The sequence below is a fragment of the Pseudorca crassidens genome, chromosome 7 (assembly GCF_039906515.1).
Source record: "Pseudorca crassidens isolate mPseCra1 chromosome 7, mPseCra1.hap1, whole genome shotgun sequence".
NCBI classification, from domain to species: domain Eukaryota; kingdom Metazoa; phylum Chordata; class Mammalia; order Artiodactyla; family Delphinidae; genus Pseudorca; species Pseudorca crassidens.
Window position 1 is genome coordinate 36,581,235 of NC_090302.1, and position 25,884 is coordinate 36,607,118.

The window sequence follows — 25,884 nt, forward strand, 5'->3', positions numbered from 1 at the left end:
GACTTTCTGTTTTCCCCAAAGGAACAAAGCTTGGCTTTCAGCCCCTCCACAGACTAGCTGTGTGGCTGAGGTGAGTTCCACCTGGTCCGTTCTCTCCCTGTGAGGATAATTGAGCTTTAATTGCTTCTCCAGCTCTGATCTCTGGAGAGGGGCGGCGAGAGGCAGCGGTGACTCAGGCAGAGGAGGATGAGGTCTCTTGGTGCTGCTGTCAGACCCTTGTCACTCCCATTGGCTCCCAGGCCTGCCCGCCCAGGGTCAGGCCCTGGTGCTTCACCACTCCTTTGTCCGCACACCCACTTTGGTGGAGGAGGTGGCCATGCCCCTCTGTTTTTGTTTCAGGTCCCAGAACACCATGGAGGGAAGGTCTTTCATCAGATGCTTCCTTCCAGTTAAGAAAGTTGGGCTTATGGGCTGTCATGGAGACCTGAGAGCATCCAGTAGACTTAACTCCATGTGCCAGACCTTGTACAGATGGACAAACTGGGGACCAGAGGGGGGAAGGGGCTCGTCCAACTCAGTTCGCAGAGCTAGGGCTGGGAGCCAGGGTTCCCAGCTCCTTCCTCTGCCCTCTGGCTGCAAAGGAGAGCCGGCAATCTGGCTTGTCTTCTTCTCCTGTTGAACTTGTGGGAGTTGCCATCTTTAAGAAATCCATTAAAGAAGTTAGATTTGTGCCCACCCACTCAGCCAGCTTTGTTGTCTGGCTTGTCTTCAGCCTGGAAATCTCCCCTGGTCAGCTTGTTCCTTACTCCAGCCAACTGAGGAAACAGACTCCAGCCTAAAGAGGCTGGCAGCCTGCCAGTGTCCACCACCTCGTTATGTATGTGTGTATTGGGTAGAGTGTGTCCCTAGGAGCCCCAGGAAATTCAATGACTGGTCATTAAGTTTGTGTTGTTCGTGGTAGCTGCCCAGGCGTGGCCAGAATAAGACCTCATCTCAAGGCCCTCAGCTGGGTCTCTTTACTCCATCCATCCTCAGCTTCCTGCCCAGCTCAGCATTTTCTGTTCACGGAAACTCCCTAAGGGAGGGGACTCTAATATTCTAATCTTCTGGGGACCATCAGCTGATCTATCAACTTGTTGGGAAGCCCTGAAGAAAATGAAGGGTATGTTTTAAAGATACAGATTTGGCCTGGAACTAGAAAGGTCAAGAAGAGTCTTTCCGTATTTCCACCTGTTTTATACCTCTGACAACTGGCTTTCTCACTTCTATATATTTCCAACTCATAACAGGGCTTGCACATAGCTTTGGCTTGCCGTGGCCTTAATTCAAACTCGTGGCATCCGTAGTTTTTCAGTTCCACTGGTAAATTCACTCCATATTTCTTGGCTCAAATTCCCAGTCCATGGCCAGCCTAGGGATTGGCTGCCCTTGGATCACATGTCCACTCTAGACCAGTCAGCTGTGTGATGGTAGGTCACGTGATTCAAAACATAGACACCTAAGGAGCACGGTCTACAAGGGAGAGGTTGGAGGTATTCAGAATCTTGAGTTACCTAAGATGGGAACTCAGAGTTATGGATTACCTTAGTCACTGATACAGAATCAGGCATGAATCACATGGGAGTAAGATATTACACAAACAAAAAAGATTTTATCAATATCCCTGGGTGAAATGAAGGGCACAGAATGAGCCTGTGTTCACAGTGCCACAGAGACCTTCAAAGACTGGCCTGCACAGACTCCCAGCCCTGCCTATCTCACCACCTGGAGATGCCACAGTTTCAGGGACACACAGCTTGGCACCTGGGTTGGTCCCTCCCACATGGACCATGTGAAGTCGTTATTCAAGAGGACTTTGTGTAGTTTGAGGCAAAACACAGAACTAAATTAGCGACGCTAAGCCCCTGCATGGGAGACATCTTCCTGGAACATTTGGGCCTGTCACACATTCCTGGAGGGAGCAGCAACACAGCTGCAGCCACAGCTGCCAGGAACACGCCCCGGGCTCCCACCCTGTGTGCTGGGGGGAGGGCAGAGGCTGGAGGGCTTCCTCCGGGGGCCCTGAGTGAGCTCACCCTCACCCCCACGCTCACTGACTTCATCCTCCAAGGCTGCTTGGCCAAGAGCCCAGGCGGTGTGAGGGGCTTTCTCCCAGAACAGGCCCTGGGCCACCAGGCTGAGTGGGGGATGGGTGAATCGCAGGCCTAGCCCAGCTCCCTGGAAACCAAGGTGGTGCTGGGGGGCGTATTGAACTCTGAAATGCCCGTGGATTTTAAGAAAAAAGGGAGGGCGGTGGGTGGGCAAGGGGCGGTGGAAGGTAGAAAAATGGAAGGAAGTAAAGCTTTTTTCTCCATTTGTTCTTTGGCAATCCCACCAGAGAATTCCAGGAGGCGTGCAGATGACATCATGGCTTACAACGGAGAAATCTCAGTAATTCTGTGAAACGGAGCCCCTGCCTACCCCGTGTTTCCGATGGAAGCTGCTTTATATTTATGTGTTTAAAGCTGTATCTTGTGTCACATTTAATGAGGGTTTAATATTCTTAAATATCTACCAAAAGTAGATTACAATGCATGAAGGTCACATAAAATGAACTTCATTTTCTCAGCATCACAAACATTTGGAATACAGAAAGTCCAGGGACGGATATTGTAAGTAAGAAAGGTACAAAAGGAGTTTGCTTAAAAAATTCTTTTAAAGTTTAAAAATTGATTTCCCCCCCCTCCAAAGTCCAAATAATTGTAGTCTAGGGAACCATCAAGGTAAAGGCTTCATATGCTCATTTCTTTGGTAAGAATGAATTCATGCAGAACTGTAAAACCGAGTGTGTGCTCAAGAGACTCACAGCATCACACGAGCAAGCACATACACCCACAGGGACAGACACACAGCTGAGTTTTTGTTGTTCTAGGCACTTCAAATCCAAGTTCTTACGTCTGCCACCTGCCCGTTACATTGGCCAAATTACTTCTTTGGAGGCAGGACATTTTCTTCAAAGAAGCCCTGGTTGACGACATTCCCTGCTGGGAAGTATCTAGCCACCACGAAGGAGGACCCATCACCTGCAGATGCCTTCCCCACTCCCATCTTCTTTGTATTCTTCCATACCATGGCAGTGAAATGTCCTGTAGGGGAGCAGTCATGGGGAGAGGGAAACAGATTAGTTAGCAAAGCCTGGAGAATGATGTTGCAAGGGACTCTTGAACCCCTGTGCCGTCCTGCCATGCTGTGAGAGGCTTGATCTTCAGCCACCGATCAGAGGGAGGAGACACAAAACACGGACCAATTTTCTAATGCATCGGGTCCTCTCAGTCAGCCACAAAGACCCTACTCATCTCACTCTCTGATGCCCAAAGGTTTCATGGTCTCCCAGAGATCATGGCAAAGCCCAGAGACCCCAACAATTAGGATGCCACCCTACCTGGCACCTGCTTCCACCCCTCCCCCCGAACTGTACTCTTCAAGGTCACCAATGATCTCCATGTTCCTTCCCAATGGTCACCTTTTGCCTTCATCTTACTTGACATCTCAGGAACATTAATGGAGTCGACTCTTCCGCTTTTCAAAGGACTCTCCTCTTTTGGTTTCCTCTCTTGGCATTCCTCCCATGTCACTGCCTCTTCCTCTTCCTCCTCTATCTCACTTGTGAATATTAGAGGACCCGCATTTCCCAAGGCTCAATCCTGGGCTCTCTTATCTTTTCTTTTTGCACTCTTCAGGCGATTTCATCTTTCCCTGGCTCCCAAATATCTTTCTCCAGCCCAAATCTCTCCTCTGTGTTCCAAACACAACTACTTACTTGACATTTCCACTTGGATGAGTCACAGGACTCTCAAATTTAACCTGCCCAAACCTCACTCTTGATTTTTGTCCCTCCCATTTCCATGTCTGGTACCTCTGTGCACAAAATCCTCAGGGTGGCTCTGTATTCCTCCCTCCCGCTCATTTCCTCACAACAACCCATCATTCAATCCTGAAGAATCGGAAGGGTAAGCTGTGACAAAGTGAGAGAGTGGCATGGACATATATACACTACCAAACGTAAAATAGATAGCTAGTGGGAAGCAGCCGCATAGCACAGGGAGATCAGCTCGGTGCTTTGTGATCGCCTAGAGGGGTGGGATAGGGAGGGTGGGAGGGAGGGAGACGCAAGAGGGAAGAGATATGGGAACGTATGTATATGTATAACTGATTCACTTTGTTATAAAGCAGAAACTAATACACCATTGTAAAGCAATTATACTCCAATAAAGCTGTTAAAAAAAAAATCCTGAAGAATCTAACTCCAAAATACATCTCTAGTCCATCCACTCCCCAAACTGTGGTCTCAACCGCAAACTTTTCTCACTTGGGACCACTGCAACAGCCTTCGCCTGGCTCTCCAGAAGCCACCCTTGCTGCCTCAATTCACTTTCCACTGACATAGCCAGAGTGATCATTTTGAGACATAAGTCATATCTGTTTACTTCTCTGCTTAAAAATCCTTCCATTGTTTAGTCGTACCTAAAACGAGAGTGAATGCTTTGCCCCAGTGGCCTCGTTTCCATTCCTTGAACACATCCGGTTATTTCTGACTATAAAGCCTTTGCACACACTGGCCGCTGTATGCAACGCTCTTCTGATGACCAGCGTTTTCTTGTCCCTTAGGTGTCAGCCCAAATGTCACTTTTTCAGGGGCTTCCCTGGTGGCGCAGTGGTTGGGAGTCAGCCTGCCGATGCAGGGGACACGGCTTCGTGCCCCGGTCCGGGAGGATCCCACATGCCGCGGAGCGGCTGGGCCCGTGAGCCATGGCCACTGAGCCTGCGCGTCTGGAGCCTGTGCTCCACAAAGGGAGTGGCCACAACAGTGAGAGGCCCGCGTACCGCAAAAAAAAAAAAAAAAAAGTCACTTTTTCAGAAAGGCCTTTCACAATCACTCTTATTTCCTGAACACCTCCCTCCCCTGAGTCTTATTGCACCATTTTCCCCCTCGTATCATTCTTACCATTTGCAATGGTGTATCTGATTATTTGCTAATTGTTTGGCTCCTTCACTAGGCCATGAGCCCCACATGGGCAGGAACCAAATTGATTTATTCATCAAAGTACATGCAGTGCCCTGGCACAGCCTGACACATGGAAAATGTAAAATAAACCTTTGTTGAATGAATGAATGGAATGCATGAGTGAATGAATGAAAAGCATATGGAAGAACCATCTTGGACTAAGTTCTGCCACCACTGGAAATGCAGGCTTTCTACAGTTTGAGCTCTTTGAGACCTTGACAAGTTAGAGCCTCCTTCAGTTCCCTCTGCTCTGAGCCAAATAGCCCAGTTCCTTCTCAAGCTACTGCCTGCCCCTCCAGGTGCTTCTGTGGCTTGCCAAAGCTTCCCAGCATCATTCTCTCACTGTTCAGGCTGCCTGCCCCTCACTCACTGGTATTTTCAAACTGCTAACATAGCTTAGCTTCTAACTCCCCTCCTGCTTTGGGGTCAAAGAGCTGATGCTGTAACATACTCTTTGCTCAATGACCATAAATTCTCATCTCCTGGGAGTAGAGACTGGGAGTTCATCCTTTGCACCTTTCTCATAGAGATCCTTTGACAGGTCAATGGGATATTTACTGCCATGTCACAGAATGGCATTCATTTTCGAAAACAACCCCAAAGATATTATATTTCCTCTTTGAGGGCAGGCACCATATCTGTCTTATTGACCATTGGGCTTGGCACATAGTAGATGCCCAATTAATATCTGATGAAGAAAGGAAGAGACAGAGGGAAGGAGGAAAATTGTGATCAGAGTAGCTAAGCTTCCAGTGGCTGGTTAGGAAAGAAAGAGGGCAACTGCTTTATACCTATTAAGATGGAAATTATTTAAAAAACAAAACCAAATAACAAATGTTGGTGAGGATGGGGAGAAATTGGATCCCTTTTGCTTTGCTGATGGGAATGTAAGATGGTACAGCCACTGTGGGAGACAGTACGGCAGTTCCTAAAATAATTAAATACAGAATTACCGTATAATCTGGTAATTCCACTTCTAGGCATACACCCAAAAGAACTGAAAGCAGAACTCAAATATTTGTACACCAGTGTTCATGGCAATATTATTCACAACAGCCAAAAGGGGGAAAGAAAACAACTGCCCGTCGACAGATGAATGGATAAACAAAATGTTGTATGTATACACAATGGAATATTACTCAGCTTTAAAAAAGAAATAAAATTCCAACATATGCTACAACATGGATGAACCTTGAGGGTATTATGCTAAGTGAAATAAGCCAGACACAAAAGGATAAATATTGTAGGATTCTTACCTATATAGGTAGAATAGTCAAATTCATGGAGACAGAAAGTAGAATAGTAGTTACCAAGGCTTGGGCTGGGGGTGGTAGGAAAGGATAAGAGTTATTGTTTAATGGGTTTAGAGTTTCAATTTGGGATGATGAAAAAGTTCAGCAGATGGATGGGGGTGATGAGTGCACAACAACATGAATGTACTTAATCCCACTGAACTGTATGCTTAAAAATGGTTAAAATGGTAAATTTATGTTAAGTGTATTTCACCACAAAATAAAGAAAGAAAGAGAAAGAAAGAGGAAGAAAGGAAGGAAGGAAAGAGACAGGCTGGTACCCACACTCTTCCATTCAGGGAAGAGACAGAGTTGATATTTCCCATTGTGTCTTGTATTTGGTAAGGACTAAATAAACCAACATTAATTAAATTGTGTTTTTCCCCCTATAAATGAACTCCATTTTTATAATTTTGAAATTTAGGTATAGTTTATTTCTTTGTCTACATCCCTAAAAGATTTGAGTTTACTAAATTCTTTATGAAAATAAGCAAACATAAACACTAATCAGTAGGGTTAATGCGATACAATCAAAGCAAGAATTAAAAGAAAACAAACACTAAGTACGATTATGCATCCTGACCACTTATCCTTAACCTCGTGTTAACTGCTGCTCAATACACTTTGATTCTCACCTCAGAAAAGAAGAAACACTACCTTCCAATTCACCCTTGGTCCTTACACTTTTTTTTTTTGGGTCCTTACACTTTTGAGTCACATTTCTTTCCCATCTCCAGGCTGTCAGCAGGTGTCACTGCTTCTATAGACTGTCTTGTCTTTTCTTCTTCTTCTTTTCTCTTTTGTTTTTTCTAATTTGGCCACACCATGAGGCATGTGGGATCTTAGTTCCCCAACCAGGGACTGAACCCAAGCCCCCTGCATTGGAAGCATGGAGTCTTAACCACTGGACTGCCAGAGAAGTCCCTTAGACTGTCTTTTCATTAAGGCTCAGGCCCTTTTTCATACAAGGCTTTTCTCCAAGAGACCACATGCTTTGGCCACTGACCCACCCACTCTCTCTGTCACCCAGACAAGGAAGAGCTGCCATTTATCCACTGGTTGCCAAGAAAATAATTACAGATACCACATGCGCACCAGCAGTGTGAATGCCCGTGGAAGCCTATTCCAAATAGATGAGACTAAGTAATCCTTCTTCTGACTGGAGAGGTTTCTGTCTGCAGAGATAATTAAGCCTGGGTATTTAGAGATGAATTAAAGGACAGAACTTCCTTAGCAACCATCAGATACACACTGGTTTCTAACCCTAAACTACTAACAGCTTCCTTCTTTTTCTTTTTTTTTTCCTAAAGGGATCACATCCTCTTTCCTGCTATGGACCCAAACTTCCTAGACTATGCATTTGAAAAACAAGTTGAGTAAGTTACAGTACATCCTTGCAAGAGAATAATGCATAAGAAAGAGGAATCTCTTTCTGTATTGATATGGAACAATCTCTGCCAAGCTGCTGTGAGGACAAAGCAAGTGCAAAACAGATCATCTATCTGACACCAGAGTATAAAAAAGGGAAAAGAGAGCATTTACACAACTGCTGGTTCAGAACATCTCTAGAATGAGCCACAAGAAACTGGTATTACTGGTTGGGAGGGAAAGCGCTGGAGGCCAGGAACGGAAGGAAGACTTTCCACCTTATACAGCTTGCAAATTTCATGTCATATAAAAGTATTATTTATTCAGAATAAACAAAGCCTACTCATTAAAAGAAAACATAAAGGGACTGCAGGAAGCTATTTTTCTCCGCTCAGCACAAAGCATAGAACTGTGTCCTTCATCACAAGACTTTGACCCAGGTGGGGTGCGGTAGGGACAGATTATAGGATATTTCAAAGGCCTTTGCACCTGCAACATGGACTCAGGTCAGGGAACCCCTGAACCATGGTGCAGCAAGAAGCAGCTCTGGGGGAGGCTGACTCATGGGGGATGGGCCTGAGCATCTTTAAGGGTCTTGCGAGCCCCGCTTATATCACCACCCAAAGCTGTGCTCCTGTCTGAGAATCAGGCTCTGTGTGACCCAGGCATTGTCCACTGGCACCTGGGATGGCATAGGGGCTGGAGGCTCTGGGGTTTTCCTCTTTAGGGCTGGGAGATGTGGGGCAACAGACAGGATCACAGTGGGTCAGTGGTCACGGAAAGTTGAGTCCCATCTCCAGTTCTGACACTTGAGAGATTCCCACCTTGGAGCAGGGGCCATGTAAAAAGCATCAGATTGAGGATAGAAGGTAAACAGGAGTCTCTTCCCCTTCCTGGGCCTCAGTTTCTCTTCTGCAAACGGGTGGAATAAAGCCCCACCTTCAAATGGTGTTGCAGGGTTACGTGGCCATGGAGACAGAGATGCTTTTCACTGTCAAGTGGCGTGCACACACGAGCAACGCCAATCACTTGCTCTGACACGTCTGATTGCCCAAGAATCTTGCTCAACGGAAAAGGACGTCCAGACGCTGTGAAATAAAACGTCTTCTGGACACTGATCTTTATGAAAAGAAGACCAGGTTCTGCCTACACGTCCTTAATCACTGGTAGGAGGTTGTCACTGTTCCCTCCCTCACCTCTCAAATCTAATTGCCACAGAACCAGCAATTCTCACTCAGGGCCTGACAGTGGCCTCCTTGTCCTGCCCCGCAGGGCAGACGCTTCTACCTCTCCCCACACGACTGCAAGAACCCCTGCCCAAAGGGGTGAGCACAAACCACAGGAAACGGTGACTGGCTCTGAGAACATGTCACTTCCTGCTTCTGAAGAAGCCTCCAGGGGGTAAGAAGCCATAAGTGGCTCCATCCATGGGTGGGATGGGGTGGGGCAGAGGAATGGGGGGTGGACAGAGAACCCCCTTTCCAGTTTCCCTGGTGCCTTCTGGTCAGAGAAATGCACAGCCCCTTCCAACCCATCCTGGGCCCCGGGTACATGTGAGTCGGTCCTGAGGAAAGACAGGAGCCTGGTGATCGCTGCTGAGGGGCAGGGGGGAGCCCAGAGCTTGGAGCGGCTGCCCGGGGCTTAGTAAGCTAACCATTTACTGCTCACCGGGGAGGCCTATGCAAAGGCTGATGGTCCCGTGGCCAGTTCCCTGCATCTAAATACCGGCTCTCAGAACGTCCCATAGAGGCCTCCGCTTTGTCCCTCTCCCTTGGGGACAGGGAAGAACAGGGAGTCGACCCTAGTTCACACAACTAATAGTGCCAGAGCTGAGACTAGATCCAAGCTCTCTGCATTCCAGGCTCTCCTGAATGACAAACTCGAGTATAAAGGTGAAGGGAGAATGCCTGGGAGGCTGTGAGGAGTGAGGTGCAGAGACGAAGGATGTGAGGGTGTGGGGGGAGGAGGGAGCTCAGACCAGAAGAGCCAGCAGCTTGGCCGTTTTCTCAACGGCCCCAGGAAGCCACTGGCAGCTTAATCAGGAGAGCAGCGTGGGCAGAAAGGGTCTTAGAATATTCTGGCTGCTGGGGAGCAGGCTGGAGCAGAAGCGGGATGACAGGTTAAAAGCGCTGAGGCATCACTCCTGGAGAGAAACACTCAGCGACCTTTGAAATCCACAGCCTCCTTATATCACACTCCAGTCAGGTGAAGAGGTTTGAGCTGGTGGGACAGGAATTGGCAGCTTGGGTGCTCTTGGATGGAGGGGTGTGTGTGTGTGTGTGTGTGTGTGTGTGTGTGTGTGTGTGTGTGTGTGTGTGTGTGTGTGTGTGTGTGTGTGTGTGTGTGTGTGTGTGTGTGTGTGTGTGTGTGTGTGTGTGTGTGTGTGTGTGTGTGTGTGTGTGTGTAAAAAGAGGGTTTTGCCCTCTGGGCAAAGTCAAACCACAGAAATATGGAAGAGGTGAAACAGGAGAGAAATAATTGATTTTCAGAGGGTTAGCTCCTCTCTGAAGTCAGACCCAAACTGCAACCCAGCCCAGGGCCGGGTCACTGGTGTGACCATGTCACTCACCTGTCCCGGAAGTGAAGCCAGGCTGCTGAAAGTTGTAGTTCTTTATTTCACTGTACCATCTATCAGCCACCTCCTTTCCTGTATGGAAAAGAAAGTTTAAAACTCAGCAGCAAAATCAACCAACTCCCTATTCCTTCCATCTCCTCCCATTAACCCCAAAGCACCCATCCCACAGTTAGACGTCTCATAAAGCACCAACGAGCTGACATGGGGACTCCTGCCCATGAGCACATCCAGGCTGCAGGGAGGGCCTTGTTAGGGGTTGGAAAGAGCCCTGGCCTGAGGTCAGGGGACCAGCATCTGTGTCCCTGCCCTGACACTAATTCACTGTGTAATCCTGGGCAAGGCCTGCCCCGTTCTGTACAATTGGGTTGAATGCAACGTACTCCAAGGGCTTCTAATGATGCTCTGAGTTTCCGGGAGACCACACCTTCATCCCACCGCAAGTCTGGCTCCTGAAACACCCACAGGAGGAAATGTAATTGGGCCGGTGGGTCAGGGTCTCCCCTGCAGGCAGAAGGGTACTCCCCTGGAGCATCCACTGGTCACAGCATTTCCCTGGGAGCGGCTGATCTCAGGGCCAGAGAGCTAGGAGCCTCGGACCTCAGAGCAGTAAGTCCTGAACTCGAATGAGTGCACCGATCACCTGGGGCTCTTGTTAGAATGCAGATTCTGACTTTGGAAGCTCTAGGGTGGAGCCCTGAGTCTGCATTTCTAACAAGTTCCCAGGTGCTGCTGCTCATCCGTGGACCACACTTTGAGGAGCAAGTCCTTCGAGAACAGTGGCTACACAGCGGCCGCAGCTGGGGAGCTGTTCAAAATTACTGATGCCTGGGGCCTGCCACAGGCTGACTGTATCAGGGTCTCCGGAGGAGAGATCCAGGCACTAGTATTTTTTGAAATCTCCACAAAAGATCCCAGTGTGTAGCCAGGGTGGGGAACCACTGCCCTAGAGATGTCCTACCCAACCCCTCTCTGTAGAGATGGGGAAACGGGGGCCAGGGAAGGTAGCAGATTTGCTCAAAGCCACACAGGGAGCCAGCGCCAGGAGCCCTGTCTCCTGCTGGCTCTCTCCCACCCCTCTCCCTTCTCCCCGCCAAGGCCCACAGTCTGAGCCTGGGGAGGGGCTGCGGGCCTCAGGCTCCTGCTTTCCCGGGGAGCAAGTGCACACTTCTCCTGGAGGGACTCTGCCCCAGGGAAACCAAGAGGACTCCCAGGGCCTCCCCGGGGAACTCCCAGGAATGTGAGGCCAGGGAGGGAGCAGTCATTCTCCCGCGGGAGTTTGGAGAAAGCTTCAGAGCACGAGGTAGCTCTCTCCAGCCTTTTTCCTAAAAAGCCACGACAGCCTTGTCAGAGCCAGGAAGCTCAAGAATGTTTGGTCAGTGTGGTGGGATCACCATTCCAGGCTGTGACCTTGGATGAGAAATTGTCTTTCCCATTATTATTACTTTTTCCAGCACGGAAAAAGGCTCTATTGCATTTTTTCTCGTGAAGAAAGTTAATACACAAGCACTGTAAATATTTTCAGAAAAACGTGAGGAACGTAAAATCCTTCTGAGGCTGGGGATGCTTCAGGGCCCGCAGGGTCAGGCTGAGACTCAGCACAGAAACGGTCTGTCTCCCCGCCCTCACTCCTCTGCTGGGAGCTCTTCTGGAAGGGGGGTGGGGCTGGGCAGTCTGACTCATCTCTGTGTCCCTGGCAGCCAGCACAGGCCTGGCCCTGAGCTGGCCATCGGAGACCTTGTGGTGAGCTGCAGTCAGCTCCTGGGAGCAGACAGACAGCTCTGGGGTTCTCTTCCCTTTTTCTGGGCCTGTGGCTGCATCACGGCGACAACACCACGGAGGGCGCTGGGGCCAGGAGGGGCGTGCACGCTGGATGTCCTAGGCCCGGCTCAGGCAGGAGCGGGGGAGCTGAGAAACGACTCACCTGTCTGATCGTAGGATGCCCACGCCAGGTTCTCCCCGCACTGGCCACGACTGGACTCCGGGCTGTGCTTGAGGATCCTCGTGCTGGCCAGGGCCTCTGAATACCTGCCGGAGTCCACGGTGCTTCCTTAGAGCGAGTACGGCCCAGGGAAGCCCCCAGAGTAGGAGCCCTAACCTGGTGTGGCTGAACTTCCTTCCCTGCCCTGGGCTCGCCGAGGCGATCAGGAGCATCACACCTGCAACTCGTCTAAGCCCCCACTCCAGTCCCATTTTACAGAGGAGCACACTGAGGCTCAGAGGAACAATGGGACCTGCCTGGGTAAGTGGCAGAGTGGTTATTCAAGTCTGGCTGTATTTGCCCCCAACCCACGTCCCTCCTGCCTTCCAGAGCCCATCTGGGACTGCAGCAGGGGCAGCACCGGGAAGGGCCCGAGTTGCCCGGGGCCCCGGGGGGACTCACTGCTGAGCCTCCCGGTTGAGCTTCTTGCAGAGCTTCAGCGGGGCGACGCCATGCTGCTTCCGGTACTCATTGTGGGCCTTCAGGACCTCGTCATTAAACTGCTTGGAAGCTGCAATGATTTCAAGATGGAGACTGTCTCAGCGTGGAGAAGAGAGCCACGGAAAGTACGCCAGCAGGCTTCAGAGCAAAGCCCAGCTCAAACCTCAGCCCACGTGCCCAGGCTGCTGCCCCGGTCTCTGCACACTGATGCCCCCTGGACTACGCAGGGCCCCATGGGGCATGTTAGGCATTTGGACCTTTATCCAAGGCAATGGGAAGCGACTGAATGGGGGCGGGGAGTGAGCTGAGGAGAGCTGTGTTTCTGGAAGACCCTGCTGGCTGCTGAGTGGGGGATGGGCTGGAGGTACAGAGCAGATGGTGGGAGGCAGGACAGGAAGCAGCAGGACTTCTGCAAGAAAATGTTTGAAGGAGACTGGGTAGCTCAGAGCGGACCTACAGTGCATGGTCAGGGGGACTGGCAAGGGCTGGAGGTGGGAGCCCAGAGAGAACAGGCCTGGCTGGGGTTGAGGGGTGCCTGCACTGTCCCGAGAGAGAGGGACAGATGAAGAGAAGAGGACCAACCAGGGTAGGACAGCATTGGGAAGCAGAGAGAGGGGAGAGTGTGGGAAACAACGCGGTGGTGGGGTGGGATCAGCTGGGCTCAGGCTTGCAGGTGAGGGAAGAGGTGGAGCTTGTGTCCAACTGGGTCACAACCTCAGAAAAAGCAAGGCCAAGAAGTGGTGAAGCCAAGGGTAGGCCAGGTCAGCAGTGGACAGAGGTCCCTTCAATTCGTATCTGAAATGGAACCCCATCCATCCCACATCCTCCATCCATCTCTCCACCACTCATCCATCCACCTATTGATTCATGATCTAAGCATCAACATCCAACCACCCATCCATCATCCATCCAACCCCAGCCCATCCCTCTGTACATCTGCTCTCTGAGTGCCTCCTCTGGGCGAGGTCCCATATTGTACGCTGGGGGTCCAGAGACAAATCAGCCGTGTCCTGCCCTCAACGAGCTCACACACAGAAGGGAGACAGCCTTGTAAACAGACACTAGCCAACAGTGCGGTAGGGCCAAGGTGCAGGTGAGCACAGGTCAAGAGGAACTCAGAGAAAAGCAGCCTAACATGGTCTGGGAGACCAGGAAGGCGACCCCTGATTTGAGGCCCCACAGAGGTCTGGACAGGAGCTGGCCAGGCTAAGATTGTGAAGGTGCAGAGTGCAGCCTTAGGAATCTGGGAGTCCCCCCTCTCCCTCCCCCCACCCCCCCTCCACCATGGAAACGGCAGGTGAGCCGGGTGAATTATGAGCGATGGCCACAGAGGGTCCATAACACTGAGCTAGTCCCCTCTGGCGGGAGCCTGCCCCTGAGGCCTGGCCATGGGCAGGGAGGGTGTAAACCAGAGGATGAAAGAAGCACCCCTCTGTCCACTAGCCTAGGTCACCTTCACCAGCCACCTTTCTCCTCCTCTGCTGTCTCCCCCCAGAGGCCGTGGAGATGAAGCAGCAGGGGTCCTCTTCCCCTCCCTCAGCCAGATCCCTCAGGTCTCCTGGGCCTTCAGATAGAATCCCACTGGGCCTCTGAGGGGATGTGAGGGAAGAAGACCCAGGGCTTGCCCTCCGGAGCTTTGGGCTAGACACCAACCCAGCAGAGGGAAGGAAACTGCAGGCTATGCCAGTGGTGGTCGAGCTTTCCAAGGGGTTTCCAAAATATTGGACAGCGAGTGGTCCTGACCTCAAACATTCCAGGGCCCGGCAGGGCAGTCCAGTGGGGTCCAGTCACAGTAATGTGGAGTGAGACAGGGACAGGGGTGGGAGAGGGGTGCTGAATGCCAGGATCTGGGAGATCTGGGTTGACAGGCAGAGATGGGAAGATGCTGTGACAAAGGCGTGGAGGTGAAAACCCTGATGATGGTAACTGGGCACAAGGCAGAGGGTGGAGCTACCACCTGAAGTCTCAGGCCTCTGTGGCCAAGAGGCCGGCCAAGCCCTTGCTGGAACGAAAGACAAGGATTTGGGGTTTATTGGAGGGAGGGGGGAAAAGGGAAGATACTGTCTAATGGGTACAGAGTTTCAGATCTACAAGATGGAAAAGTTCTGGAGATCTGTTTTACAGCAATGTGAATATACTTTACACTAAAAAATGGTTAAGATGGTAAATTCTATGTCATGTGTTTTTTACAATTAAAAAAAAAAAGATGTTGGGTTTAGCATGTTCCTGTGGATAATGGAGTCACAGAGGCTTTTAAAGAACATCTCAGGGGCTTCGCTGGTGGCGCAGTGGTTGAGAGTCCGCCTGCCGATGCAGGGGACGCGGGTTCGTGCCCCGGTCCGGGAAGATCCCACATGCCGCGGAGTGGCTGGGCCCGTGAGCCATGGCCGCTGAGCCTGCGCGTCTGGAGCCTGTGCTCCGCAACGGGAGAGGCCACAACAGTGAGAGGCCCATGTACCGCAAAAAAAAAAAAAAAACAGAATATCTCAGGTGCAAGTGGCGGGAGCCACAACAACTCAGGGGAACCGCACTGGGGCCTCGCTGACAACACGCTAAGGAGTCAGCTGGGTGGCGTGGCAGCCAGAAACCCACGGGCTCCGGGGCGATGTGTTGCACAAGCCAGTGTCCAGCTGGAATGCTTCACCCAGCCCAGGCCCCACCTTGCATTAGAGGCAGTGAAAATCTGAAGTGTGTTCAGAGGTGGTGATGAGGTGAAGGAGGGGCTGGATAGGTGGTCTTATAAGGGATGGTTGCAAGTACAGAAGAAGATCAGACTTTGGAAGACACCGTAGAGGGCCCTGCTGAATTCTGGGGCTGCACAGGGCAGAGCTGGGGCCAGTGGGTGGAAAAGCCAGGATGACAGATTTCAGCTCAGCCTAAGAAAGATCTTTCTCTCCATGAACGCTTTCTGAAGACTGAAAAGGCTACCTCGCAAGGTAGTGAGCTCTCCAGCACTGGGGACAAACAAGCAGGTGATGCCTCTCAGAGGGATTCAGGCACTGAAGACCCAGTCAGATGACCTTTAAGTCCCTTCCAACCCTGAGATCCCATAAGGTCCCATCAGGGTAGGGGTGAGAGGAGGCAAGATGACTGACTGACCCCAAACTTCCAGGAGTTCATAGCTTGTCTAACGAGTGATCAAGGTAAGTGTATGTGTCCATGCAAGGGCAGGTGTGGATACACACACAGTGGCAGAAGGTCTCTATCTGAGTGACAGACCTGGCCAGGCCCATTCTAACATCCCTTCCAGCTCCTATGTCCCAGGCAGGCCACGGTGGGACACTACGGGAGATGCATGGGACTGAGTGGCATGGGCAATGGTGATCACAGATGTATCAGGGAAGGCTCCCTGGAGGAGGTAATGAGGAGGCAAAAGCGCAGAAAGGGCCAGTGTGGAAGGGACCTGGTGTATCCCGGGGCTGTGTGGAGGAGGTGGAGATAAGGGGAATGGGTGGGTCGCTAAGGTGAAGCCCGTTTAAAGACAGCTCTGAGTGCTGGGGTGAGATACACTGGACTCTGGAGTGCTCAGGCCCTGCAGTCTCCTTGGCAGAGGGGACATAAGGCTGCTAAAAACTAGGTCACTGCATTCCCAGAATGTGGGAAGTAGTGAAACAAAAGTGAAAGTTCCTGCGCCCAACCTAAGCTTGTAGCCCAGAAGCTGAAGCCAGTCATTGATCCCAGCAGAGCCAGTGCCCTGGGCCAGGGTTCCTCGGAAGGGGCCAGGAGGGGTGCCCTCTCTCCCTGCCCCTGGCTGGGAGGCCTGGCGGCCCCACGACCACACCCCTGGCTGACTCACTGGTCCCCTCTCACCACGGCAGCCAGTCCCAGTCCAGGCGGCCCCTGTGAGCAGAACCTCAACCTCAGGGAAGCAAGATACCACTGATGACCACACCCAGAAAGAGGCACACCTCACTTCTGTAGAGAAACCTGAGAGCAGATAAACATAAGGAAAAAAGGAGTCAGAGAAAACCCACCCATCCCTGCCTGATGCAGGGAGAGTCCTCAGAGCCACCCCATGGTTGTGGGGGGAGAAGAAGGGAGGGATTATGCCCTCATTTTGTGGGAGGGTAAACTGAGGCTCAGAAGTCACACAGCCTCAGGGTACCAGCCTGGAATGAAGGAGGACCTTTCTTCTGCTCGATGGCCAGCCATTCTAGGTGCCAGGCCTGTGCAAGATCTGATTTACTTCTCACCACCATTGTGGGAGCTTCCACTACTGTACCCATTTTTTGGATGAGGAAACTGAGGCTCAAGAAGGAAATAACCTGTCCACATTCCTACAACTGGTCCAGAGGTAGGCCCACGAGGAGAGAAACCCTGCCCTTAACCCCACCCCACCCCAAGGGTCACGAGACAGAGGAAATCATTGAGAAGAGAAAGATAGGGCCACCAGTCCCAGGAGGAGGATCAGCCTAGTGGGGTTGGCAGCCGCCTTCAAATCTCTGAGGGGAAAGAAGAGGAAGAAGGCAGAGGAGAAAAGAACTAAGATTTCTCAAGAGCCTCCTCTGTGCCAAGGCCTTTATAGACAGACTGTCGTGAGGGGCCCCAGAGGAAAATCAGGGGCTGTGGAGTAGAAGCTCCAGGGGGCAGACCTGGGGCTTAAGTCCAGAGCTGTTGAAAGGTGGAAGGGGCTGCCTGGGCCTGGCTCCTGCGGCTGAGGGAAGGCGGCTGGCCAGGGCGGTCTCTGCCGCTTGGAGGGTGCAGGCATCTTGGGTGGGGCTGGACTGGGGGCTCTTGAAGGTTCTTTAGGGCAGAGCTTCTAACTGTTGAATAAAGAATCTAAGGAGGTCCGTGCCCCTCCTCCCTCACAGCTGGTGGCTGCGACAGGCTCCTCCCTCAGCATCCATCCTCTTCGGAGGCCTCCCAGAGCCCAGCTGACTCATTTCTCAACCCTCGCCAGACTCCCCACCAGAGAGGCCCAGGACCGTCAGGGGCCAAGGCAGGAATTATGGACAGGCCCCTCTGGTCCCCTGGCAAGAAGCTAGAAGGCCTTTGGGGCAAAGCTGGTTTTGCTAGTTTATCAGGAAGAAAGAATAAAAAGTTGATTAAAAAAACAAACATATGGGCTTCCCTGGTGGCGCAGTGGTTGAGAGTCCGCCTGCCGATGCAGGGGACACGGGTTCGTGCCCCGGTCCGGGAAGATCCCACATGCCGCGGAGCGGCTGGGCCCGTGAGCCATGGCTGCTGAGCCTGCGCGTCGGAGCCTGTGCTCCGCAACGGGAGAGGCCACAACAGTGAGAGGCCCGCGTACCGCAAAAAGAAAAACAAAATAAAAAAAAACCCAAACAAACGTATATACACTAATATGTATAAAATAGATAACTAATAAGAACCTCTGTATAAAAAATAAATAAAATTCAAAAAACAAACAAACAAACAAAAAAGCAATGAGTTCCAGATGAGTAGCTCTTTTCAGCTTGGGTTCCAGGAAATCCAAGAGGCAAATCCCAGCTCTGCCTTTTACTAGCTGGGTGACCTTGGACAAGTTGCTTCATCCCTCTGTGCCTCATTGACTCCATATACAAAATGGGGATAACAGTATTCACCTCACAGGGTTGTTGTGAGAATTAAATAAATTAATATTCGTAAATGCTTTAGAACAGATCTGGAGCAAAGTGAACAACTACAGTTCAACTAAATGTCAGCTATAATTATTATCATTACTGTTGGGCAGAGGAGCCTTTAGCCTCCTAAAGGAGGCTGACGTCCAAAGTTCCTCCTGGCCTTGGGGGAAACTGCTCCCATCAGATCCCTTCCCAGATTTTAACAGGAGCAGGGCTGCTGGTATTTAACCTGGCCTTGATGACCTCTTTCAGTACCTCTGAGCTCAGATATTTACTGAGTAAGTGAGCACAAGAACAAATGAATGAGATTCTCACACCATCACTGGGTAACCCTGAGGACAGGATTCTTCTCATTACAGAGGAGGAAACTTTGGTCTTTGAGAGGACATGTGAATTGCCCGAGGTCACACAGTGAGTCCACATGAGAGCCAGATCTAAGAATGTCCCTCCTTTGCCCCGGATCTCACACACTTTCCACCTTACAGACATCTTCCTTTCCCTAAGCAAGAATGACAAGGATGTCCCAGTGTATCGGCTGCCCCTTTGTGATGGGCAATAGTCACTGAAGGGCTGAAGAAGCCAGGGCAGAGAGAGCGCTTGCTCTCACCAGCAGACAGGTGGTTCCCTCTCCAGCCCTGCCTGCCACCCCTCAGGCCTGCCCGTCAGCATTGGGCAAGTCCCTGCCCAGTGCCAGGGCCCTGCTTCCCCACCTGTGTGAGAAGGAAGGATGACATCTGTGGTTTTCAAAATAGCTTCAAGGCAGGGAAACCCTTTCTTTGAACCTTTCTTTGGAATCAACAGATGAAAATGGTACTGCTGGGACTGACCTGGCCACATGGCCTCCCCCTGCAGAGGTGTGAGGGCCCTGCTCAGTAGAAAATTCGGATTAGTTGGTCCCTGAAGGTCTTTCTGCTCTGATAACCTCTGGGGCTGGGAGATGTGGGTCAAGGGATAAGAAGATTCTTAGAGACAATTAGAGGGTGTGTGGATGTCCCTAAGGGCCAGAGTCCAGGCTGAGAAACAGGATGACAAGTGGTCATTGTGGTAGAGGGGACAGCACCCAGCTGGGAAGTCAGAGAGCTGGGTACAAATCCTAGTTTGTCTACTTATTGGTCAGGGTGTGAGCTTGGGCGAAGTACTCAACCTCTGTAAATCTATTCAGCTGATAACAACTGCCTCACAGTGCTGTTATGAAAGTTAGTAACACATGTGAAATACCCAGCTCCAAGCCTGGCACAGAGCAGGAGCAGAATAATTGGTGATCACTCTTATTAGGGACTATATTAGAGGCTTTCACTGAGCCCCAGGCCATTGCCTTCCTCTGCCCGGCTGCAAACTGAAGCCCAGCAAGGAGACCAGGGCCAGTGGCCGGACCTGGAAGTCTCTGAACACTGGGCCAAGTGACTCCTGGAATTTAAGCTGTTTTGGTTATGTGATACTTTTCCAGCAATGCCCGCTACCCCAACAGCTCTGGGGTATATCTGAGGTTGAAGATTAAAAAGAGATAGGCTCCTATGCAGGGATGAGGAAACTGAGGCCCAGAAGAGGCAGGCTCCTTATGAAGGTCTTTGTGGAACCACAGAAAGCCCCTGGGTGGATACACGTCTGTGATGCCACCTGTCTTTTGGGCAGACAGCCTCAGGCTGGCGGCCCGGAACATCAAGGTTTGGGCCCATGTCACCCAGAAAAGTCATTTTCTCTTGGGGTCCCTTAGGGGAGCCAGATGCTATCCAGGGGGCTCAGAGTCTTCGGGGCGGGGGGGGGGAGAGAAATAAAATGCATGTGGCTAAGGGCCAGCATTCTGAAAGGTCCCTGGGTATATGTGGAGGGTGGGCATGGGAAGGGGGGTGGAAACTGCCTGAACCACCTCTAACCTGTCTTCCACCACCATCCTGCTGGACTCTGCACCTCCAGTCCTGGAAGGTGTCATCACCTTCCTGCACCCAGATTCATACCGCTGACCTTTCCTTCTTATTCACAGCAAGTTAATCACCAAGTCTGCTTGAGGCTACCATTTCAAAAATCCATCCCCGCTTCCTCTCCAGTCCCTTAGATGTCTCTGTCATCTCTTGCCTGAGTAACTGCAGCAGCCTCTCCCTGACGCCCACCTCCACCCTCTTCCCATCTGATCCGCCCTCCACCCTGGAACAGCTCTAGTCCTGCGGCTTTGAGATCGATGCTTTTCAATGGTCCCCCCAGGTCCCATCGGAAAAAGTCCAAAGTTCCAAGACACTCTGGGGTCTGACCACCTCTTCCAGGAGCCTTCACTGGACGCTTGGGCAGAGATTCTCCCCTCCCCTGAGCTCCCACTTCTCTTCACCTGTACCTGTCTTGTGGCTTAGATCACTTTCCACCTCTTACTGGAGCCATGTGGTGCCTGTCTATCCCCCCAATCTGCTTTATGGTGCATTTCATAATCCACATGAACACTCCTGAGGGCAGGGGCCATGCCCTCCGCAGCACTGGGTCCACAGCTTGGTACAGAGCTCATAGATGGTGGAATGGAAGGATGAGAGGGAGGGAAGGAAGGATGGAGGGAGGGAGAGAGGGGGAGAGGGATGAATGAACAAATAGAAGATAGGCACCCAGCAGTTCTGGAAAACTGTTTCTTAGGGAAGAAGCCAGAAACAACCGATTAAAATGTAGCTGTAGAGAATTTGTGGATTTTCTCCTAATCTATAGAGAAAGGAACTGATTTCCCAAGTAGGGATCTCAAAGTGCCCTCTCACATCTTCCATGCTCGTGTCCCCGCCCTCCTCTCCCCACACCCGCCACCTATCACATTCTTCTTTAACTGCAAGTCACCTTTCCATACTGTAAAAGACCCTGGGGATGATATAGGCCATCCTCCTTGTATAGATGAGGAAACTGAGGCACAGAGAAGGAAAGGGCTTTGATTGAGATCACACAGCAAGTGATTAGCAGAGCCAGGGCTGAAAGCCAGACCTGTAACTACAGATAAGGGCAGGTTAGGACCAATGCCAGAGAAAACTACTTACTCCCAACACTGGTACCTCGTAAGTCCAGATCTTGAGGACAGATTCAAGAAGAGACCCAGCCTTACCCATCTGAGGCTGACAATCTCAACTTCCCATGAAGCAGGACTTTTGAACTCTGTTCAAAAGCTGTTCATTAAAAAGCCTCCTGTGAGGCAGGAACTATGCTGAGATAGACATGGTTCCTGGCTGCCAAAAGTGAGGAGTCTGTGGGAAACAGATCTTTGGCTGGGTAGTGTCCCAACCTGACTGCTGGGAGGGCTGCAACAAAGAAGACACCAGGTGGGGAAATCGGGGTGGGCTCCCAGCACAGGAGTTGAGCCTAGAAAGACGGGGAGGATTTTCAACTTCACCGAAGTGGGAGAGGTGGAGTGCGGGTGGTGGTGGTGAGCGCTGGGAAAGGGAACCCAGCGGAAGAGCTATGCCCAGAGCACAGCTGAGTGCAGGGGGAGGAAAGGGGCTGAAGAATGTGTACTCTTTTCACCTGCAGACAATGGGATGGAAGCTGTTAGGGAATGACGGCACTTCACCGGGACAGCCACCTGGTGAGGATGGGCCGCGACAGGTCAGAGAGAAAGGGGAAGCCGTTGTTGGCAACCGTGTGTAGCCTGACTGAGTCTGGCACCGGGTAGGGGTGGAGGGGCACTTAAAGGAGGAGAGACAACGACCGAAGAAAAGGATGCTCAGAGCTGTCTTTCGGAGGGTTGGTCGGGGCAAGCTGTTTTGCAGGAAGAGAGGCTGTCACAGTTCTGTGGCTTTTTCCAACTCTAACCCTGTCCTGAAACAAAGCAAAAGCCACGCCTTGGCCGGACGCTGAGCGCTAATCCCATCAGCGCCTGGAAGCCCTCCCTGACGCAATCTCTGGCTCGCAGACAGGAGGACCCTCCCTCGGTCTCGCCTTCCTCCCTCTCTCCCGAGGGCCCGACGGCCACCCCGGCTTCCTGGCTGCCCCGGAAATCGCCCGCGTCGCGAGCCCCTCCATCCCGCACCCAGTGGTCCCGGAGCGTGGCCGGAACCGTGTCGCCCCGGCGGAGGCTGTCGACCCGCTCCCCGGGGATCCAGCCCACCACGGGAAGAGTGACAGTGAAGACCCCGGAGCCTGGGGCTCCGAGCCATCCCCGCACCCCGGCCCGGCTAGCACGGCGAGCTCACCTGATTTGCCCATGGCAGGCTCTGCGCTCTCTTCGGCTCCCGCTGCGCTGCGCTGCGCTCCCTGCCGGCCCCGCGCCGCTCCGAGAGCCGAGGAGGAGGCCGGGCGGCCGCAGCTCCTCCCCCGGCGCGGCCCGGCCCCCGCCTTATAAGGCAGCGGCAGCTGCAGGAGGAGGCGCCTGGGGCCACACCGCCGGCTGCCTGGAGGAGGCACCGCGCGCCTTCTCGCCCTGCTCCCGAGAACTTGCCCCGATTGGGGACCCCAGCGACCGCTCAGGGCTCTGCAGGTGCGGACGGGGAGCCCAGGGCGTACTGGATACCTGTCCCTCTCGGGACACTGAATGGGGATGCAGAGGGAAGCCCACGCCTCTCACCCTGTTCCTGGTAGATGCTCAGCAACTGATGCGCTACGGGGACCGCGGGGCTCACAGTCGAGGTGTGAGGGTCGGTTTCGACCCGCGTCACCAGGGGTCGGTGCTCTTCCCGCCGCGGCCTGACCCCCACAAACCCCTAAGGCCCCGAGCATGCCGCCTTCCCCTCCCCAGTGACCCCGGGCTCCGAAGGGCATCTTCGTCCTCTCCCCAGCACACACCCTCTGGTGCGAGTCCAGGTGGGAGATGGGCACTCCCCAACCCTCCTGCGTGGCCGTCCCAGGGAGGCTCCTGCAGCCCCGCTCTGACCCGTCCTCTTGTCCCTCGTTGCCTGTCACACCAAGCCAAATCCCCCACCCCTGAAGTCAAACTAGACTTTTTTGCGGGGTTGGGAGGGCTCGCCAAGCGGCTTGCGGGATCTTAGTTCCCAGACCAGGAATCCAACCCGGCCTGGCAGCGAAAGCGCTGAGTCCTAACCACTGGACCGCCAGGGAATTCCCCAAAGTAGACTTTTTGATATTCCTCAAACACGTTCTGAGATTCCTCGCCTCCTTGCCTTCCTCAGGCTGTTCTGTCAGCATGGGCTGCTGGCCCATCTCTGACCATTCAAGTCCTACCCTTCCCTCAGGGCATAGGGGTCCCTTCAACTTCCAGAGGTCCTGACCTTTTCTGGCCTTGGGGCAGTGGTCAGTACATACCTAGCACTGGGGAGACTTGGTCTCAGTCACAGCCCCACCCCGTGTGAGAAGAGTGGGGAATAAAGACATAGCCTGGGGCACCTGTGTGAGATTCCCCAGAGTAACTCCTTATTGGGGAAGGGGCTCAGTAAACCCTAATTGAAGGAAGCTAATTTTAAGACCTTTCAATAAGTGGGCACTGAAGTGAACTGACTTATTATGAGGGTAGACCTTTTTTTTTTTCTTTTTTTTTTTGGGCTGTGTTGGGTCTTCGTTGCTGCACGCGGGCTTTCTCTAGTTGTGACAAGCGGGGGGCTACTCTTCGTTGCGGTGCACGGACTTCTCATTGCAGAGCACGGGCTCTAGGTGTGCAGGCTTCAGTAGTTGCGGCATGCAGGCTCCGTAGTTGTGGTGCACGGGCTTAGTTTGCTCTGCAGCATGTGGGATCTTCCCAGACCAGGGATCGAGCCTATGTCCCCTACATTGGCAGGCGGATTCTTAACCACTGCGCCACCAGGGAAGTCCCTTAAGGGTAGACTTTTTAACACCAGGGGCTTCAAATATCCAGTAGGGCAAGGCTGGGCACTGCCCTCTTTATTCCCTCCCCTACGTCAGGCAAATACATTTACTGTAGTTTCATACTTTCAAACAGCATCAGAGGGGACCAAGTTGCTGCCCACTCTAAATCCAAAGAGACTTCCGGTGCTAGGTGGGGGTCTAATTCCCTCTGTTCAATTCCTCTCCCATTTTGCCAACAGATCCCCATTGAAATGACCAAATGAACCCAGTAGGAAGAATTCCATGTCACCTCTAGAATCTCTAGAAGGTGGTTTCCATTGTAAACAAAACTTCAAGGTGGTGCATGGGCTGAGATAGCTGAGCACAGTGGAGCCACTCACTGCACGCAGCCAGAAGCCCTTGTGGGGACCAAGTTTCACTCACATCTCCTTGTATAGAGTTGAGGGCTAGAGGTGAGAGCCTGAGAATGGGTGGGGGACAGGATCCTAAGTAGTGGCATCTTTGGAGTCTGTGTAGGGTGGGATGCTGTGGGCTTTAGAGCTGGCTTTAGCAGCAGGCACGGGGAAGGGACAGTGTGCTGAATGTCAGTGCCAAAGTTGACCCCCTACCAAGGGCCCTGGGCTGGTTGGAGGGGGAGTCGCTGCCTAGCTGCCCCCAGAGAAAAGAGATATGGCAACAAAAGTCATACGGAAAGAGTGTTTGACCCAAGTTATTTTTTGTTTGTTTTATGTCCTATTTAAGAACTCCTTACCTACTCTAAGATCATGAAAAGTTTCTATATTTCTTCTAGAAGTTTTACAGTTTTAGCTCTTACATTCATTTTGATTATGGTGTATGGTGTGAAGTCAGGGTTGTAGTTCTCTCTCTTTTTTTTCTTATTTGGCATATAAATATCAAATTGCTCCAATAAAATTTCTTGAAAAGATTATTCTTTCCCAATTGGCCATATATATATATATATGGGCTCTCTATTCTATGCTATTGATCTGTATACCTATTTTTACTAATATCCCACTGTCTAGATTACTACAGCTTTATAATGTCTTGAAATCAGATAGTGTAAATCTCCCCGTTTTTTCTTTTCAAGGTTGTTTTGTTCCTTTTAAGTCCTTTTTATTTCCATGTAAATTAAAAAATCAGCTTGTCAATTAAAACAAAACAACTAAAAGTAGCCTGCTGAGATTTTGATTGGGATTGCCTTGAATTTATAGATAAACTTGGGAGGAACTGTTACCTCTTAACAATATTGAGTTTGCTGATCCACCAGCATGGTATATCTTTCCGTTTATTTATATCTTCTTTAATCCCTCTCAGATATGTTTTGTAGAATGTTGGTCTATAGTTAGTTTGCTATTCTTGTAATGTCTTTTTCAGACTTGGGTATCAGGGTAATGCTGGCCTTATAAAATAAGTTGGAAAGGGTTCTCCTGTTTTCTGGAAGTTTGTATAGAATTAGTATTATTTCTTAAATATTTCCTGCAAATCATCAATGAAGCCATCTAGGCATGGAGGTCCTTTTTTGGGGGTGTGGTTTAAATGATAAATTCAGCTTTATTAATGGATATAGAACCTTTCAGATTATCTATTTCTTCTTGAGTGAGCTTTGGTAACTTTTTCTTGGTGGTGGTGGTGATTTTCCTCCTTAAAATGACCCCCAAGTGAAGTGCTGAAGTGCTGTTTAGTGTTCCTAACTGCAGGAAGGCTGTGGTGTGCCTTAAGAAGAAAATGTACATTAGATAAGTTTCTTCCAGGCATGAGGTATAGTGCTATTGGCCATGAGTCCAATGTTGATGAATCAACAGTATATATTAAATAGAATGTCTTTAAACAGAGACACACATAAATCAGGGTTATTATTGATTGTCAGACAAAAAAATGTGACTAGAAGCTCACAGGAACCTAACCCTGTACTTTCTCTAGGAGCAATGGTTCAGTATTCTCTAATTCAGTGTTCCCGGCAACTTTATAAA

The 25,884-nt window shown here is 51.2% G+C and overlaps 1 protein-coding gene across 2 annotated transcripts; it reads right to left on the reverse strand.

Moving 5' to 3' along the window:
- Positions 1–2,451: 2,451 nt before the first annotated feature.
- Positions 2,452–22,456, reverse strand: GLIPR2 (GLI pathogenesis related 2). 2 transcript variants are annotated; one of them, XM_067743955.1, is made up of 5 exons: positions 22,351–22,456; positions 12,600–12,708; positions 12,141–12,244; positions 10,214–10,291; positions 2,452–3,065 (listed from the first exon to the last, which is right to left on the reverse strand). In XM_067743955.1, exons 1-5 carry the CDS (start codon positions 22,361–22,363, stop codon positions 2,905–2,907), a joined length of 465 nt encoding a protein of 154 aa, XP_067600056.1. In that variant the 5' UTR covers positions 22,364–22,456; the 3' UTR covers positions 2,452–2,904. The 2 variants fall into 2 exon arrangements, with proteins under 2 accessions (XP_067600056.1, XP_067600057.1); XM_067743956.1 differs by lacking the exons at positions 10,214–10,291; positions 12,141–12,244.
- Between the last annotated feature and the right edge of the window lie 3,428 nt (positions 22,457–25,884).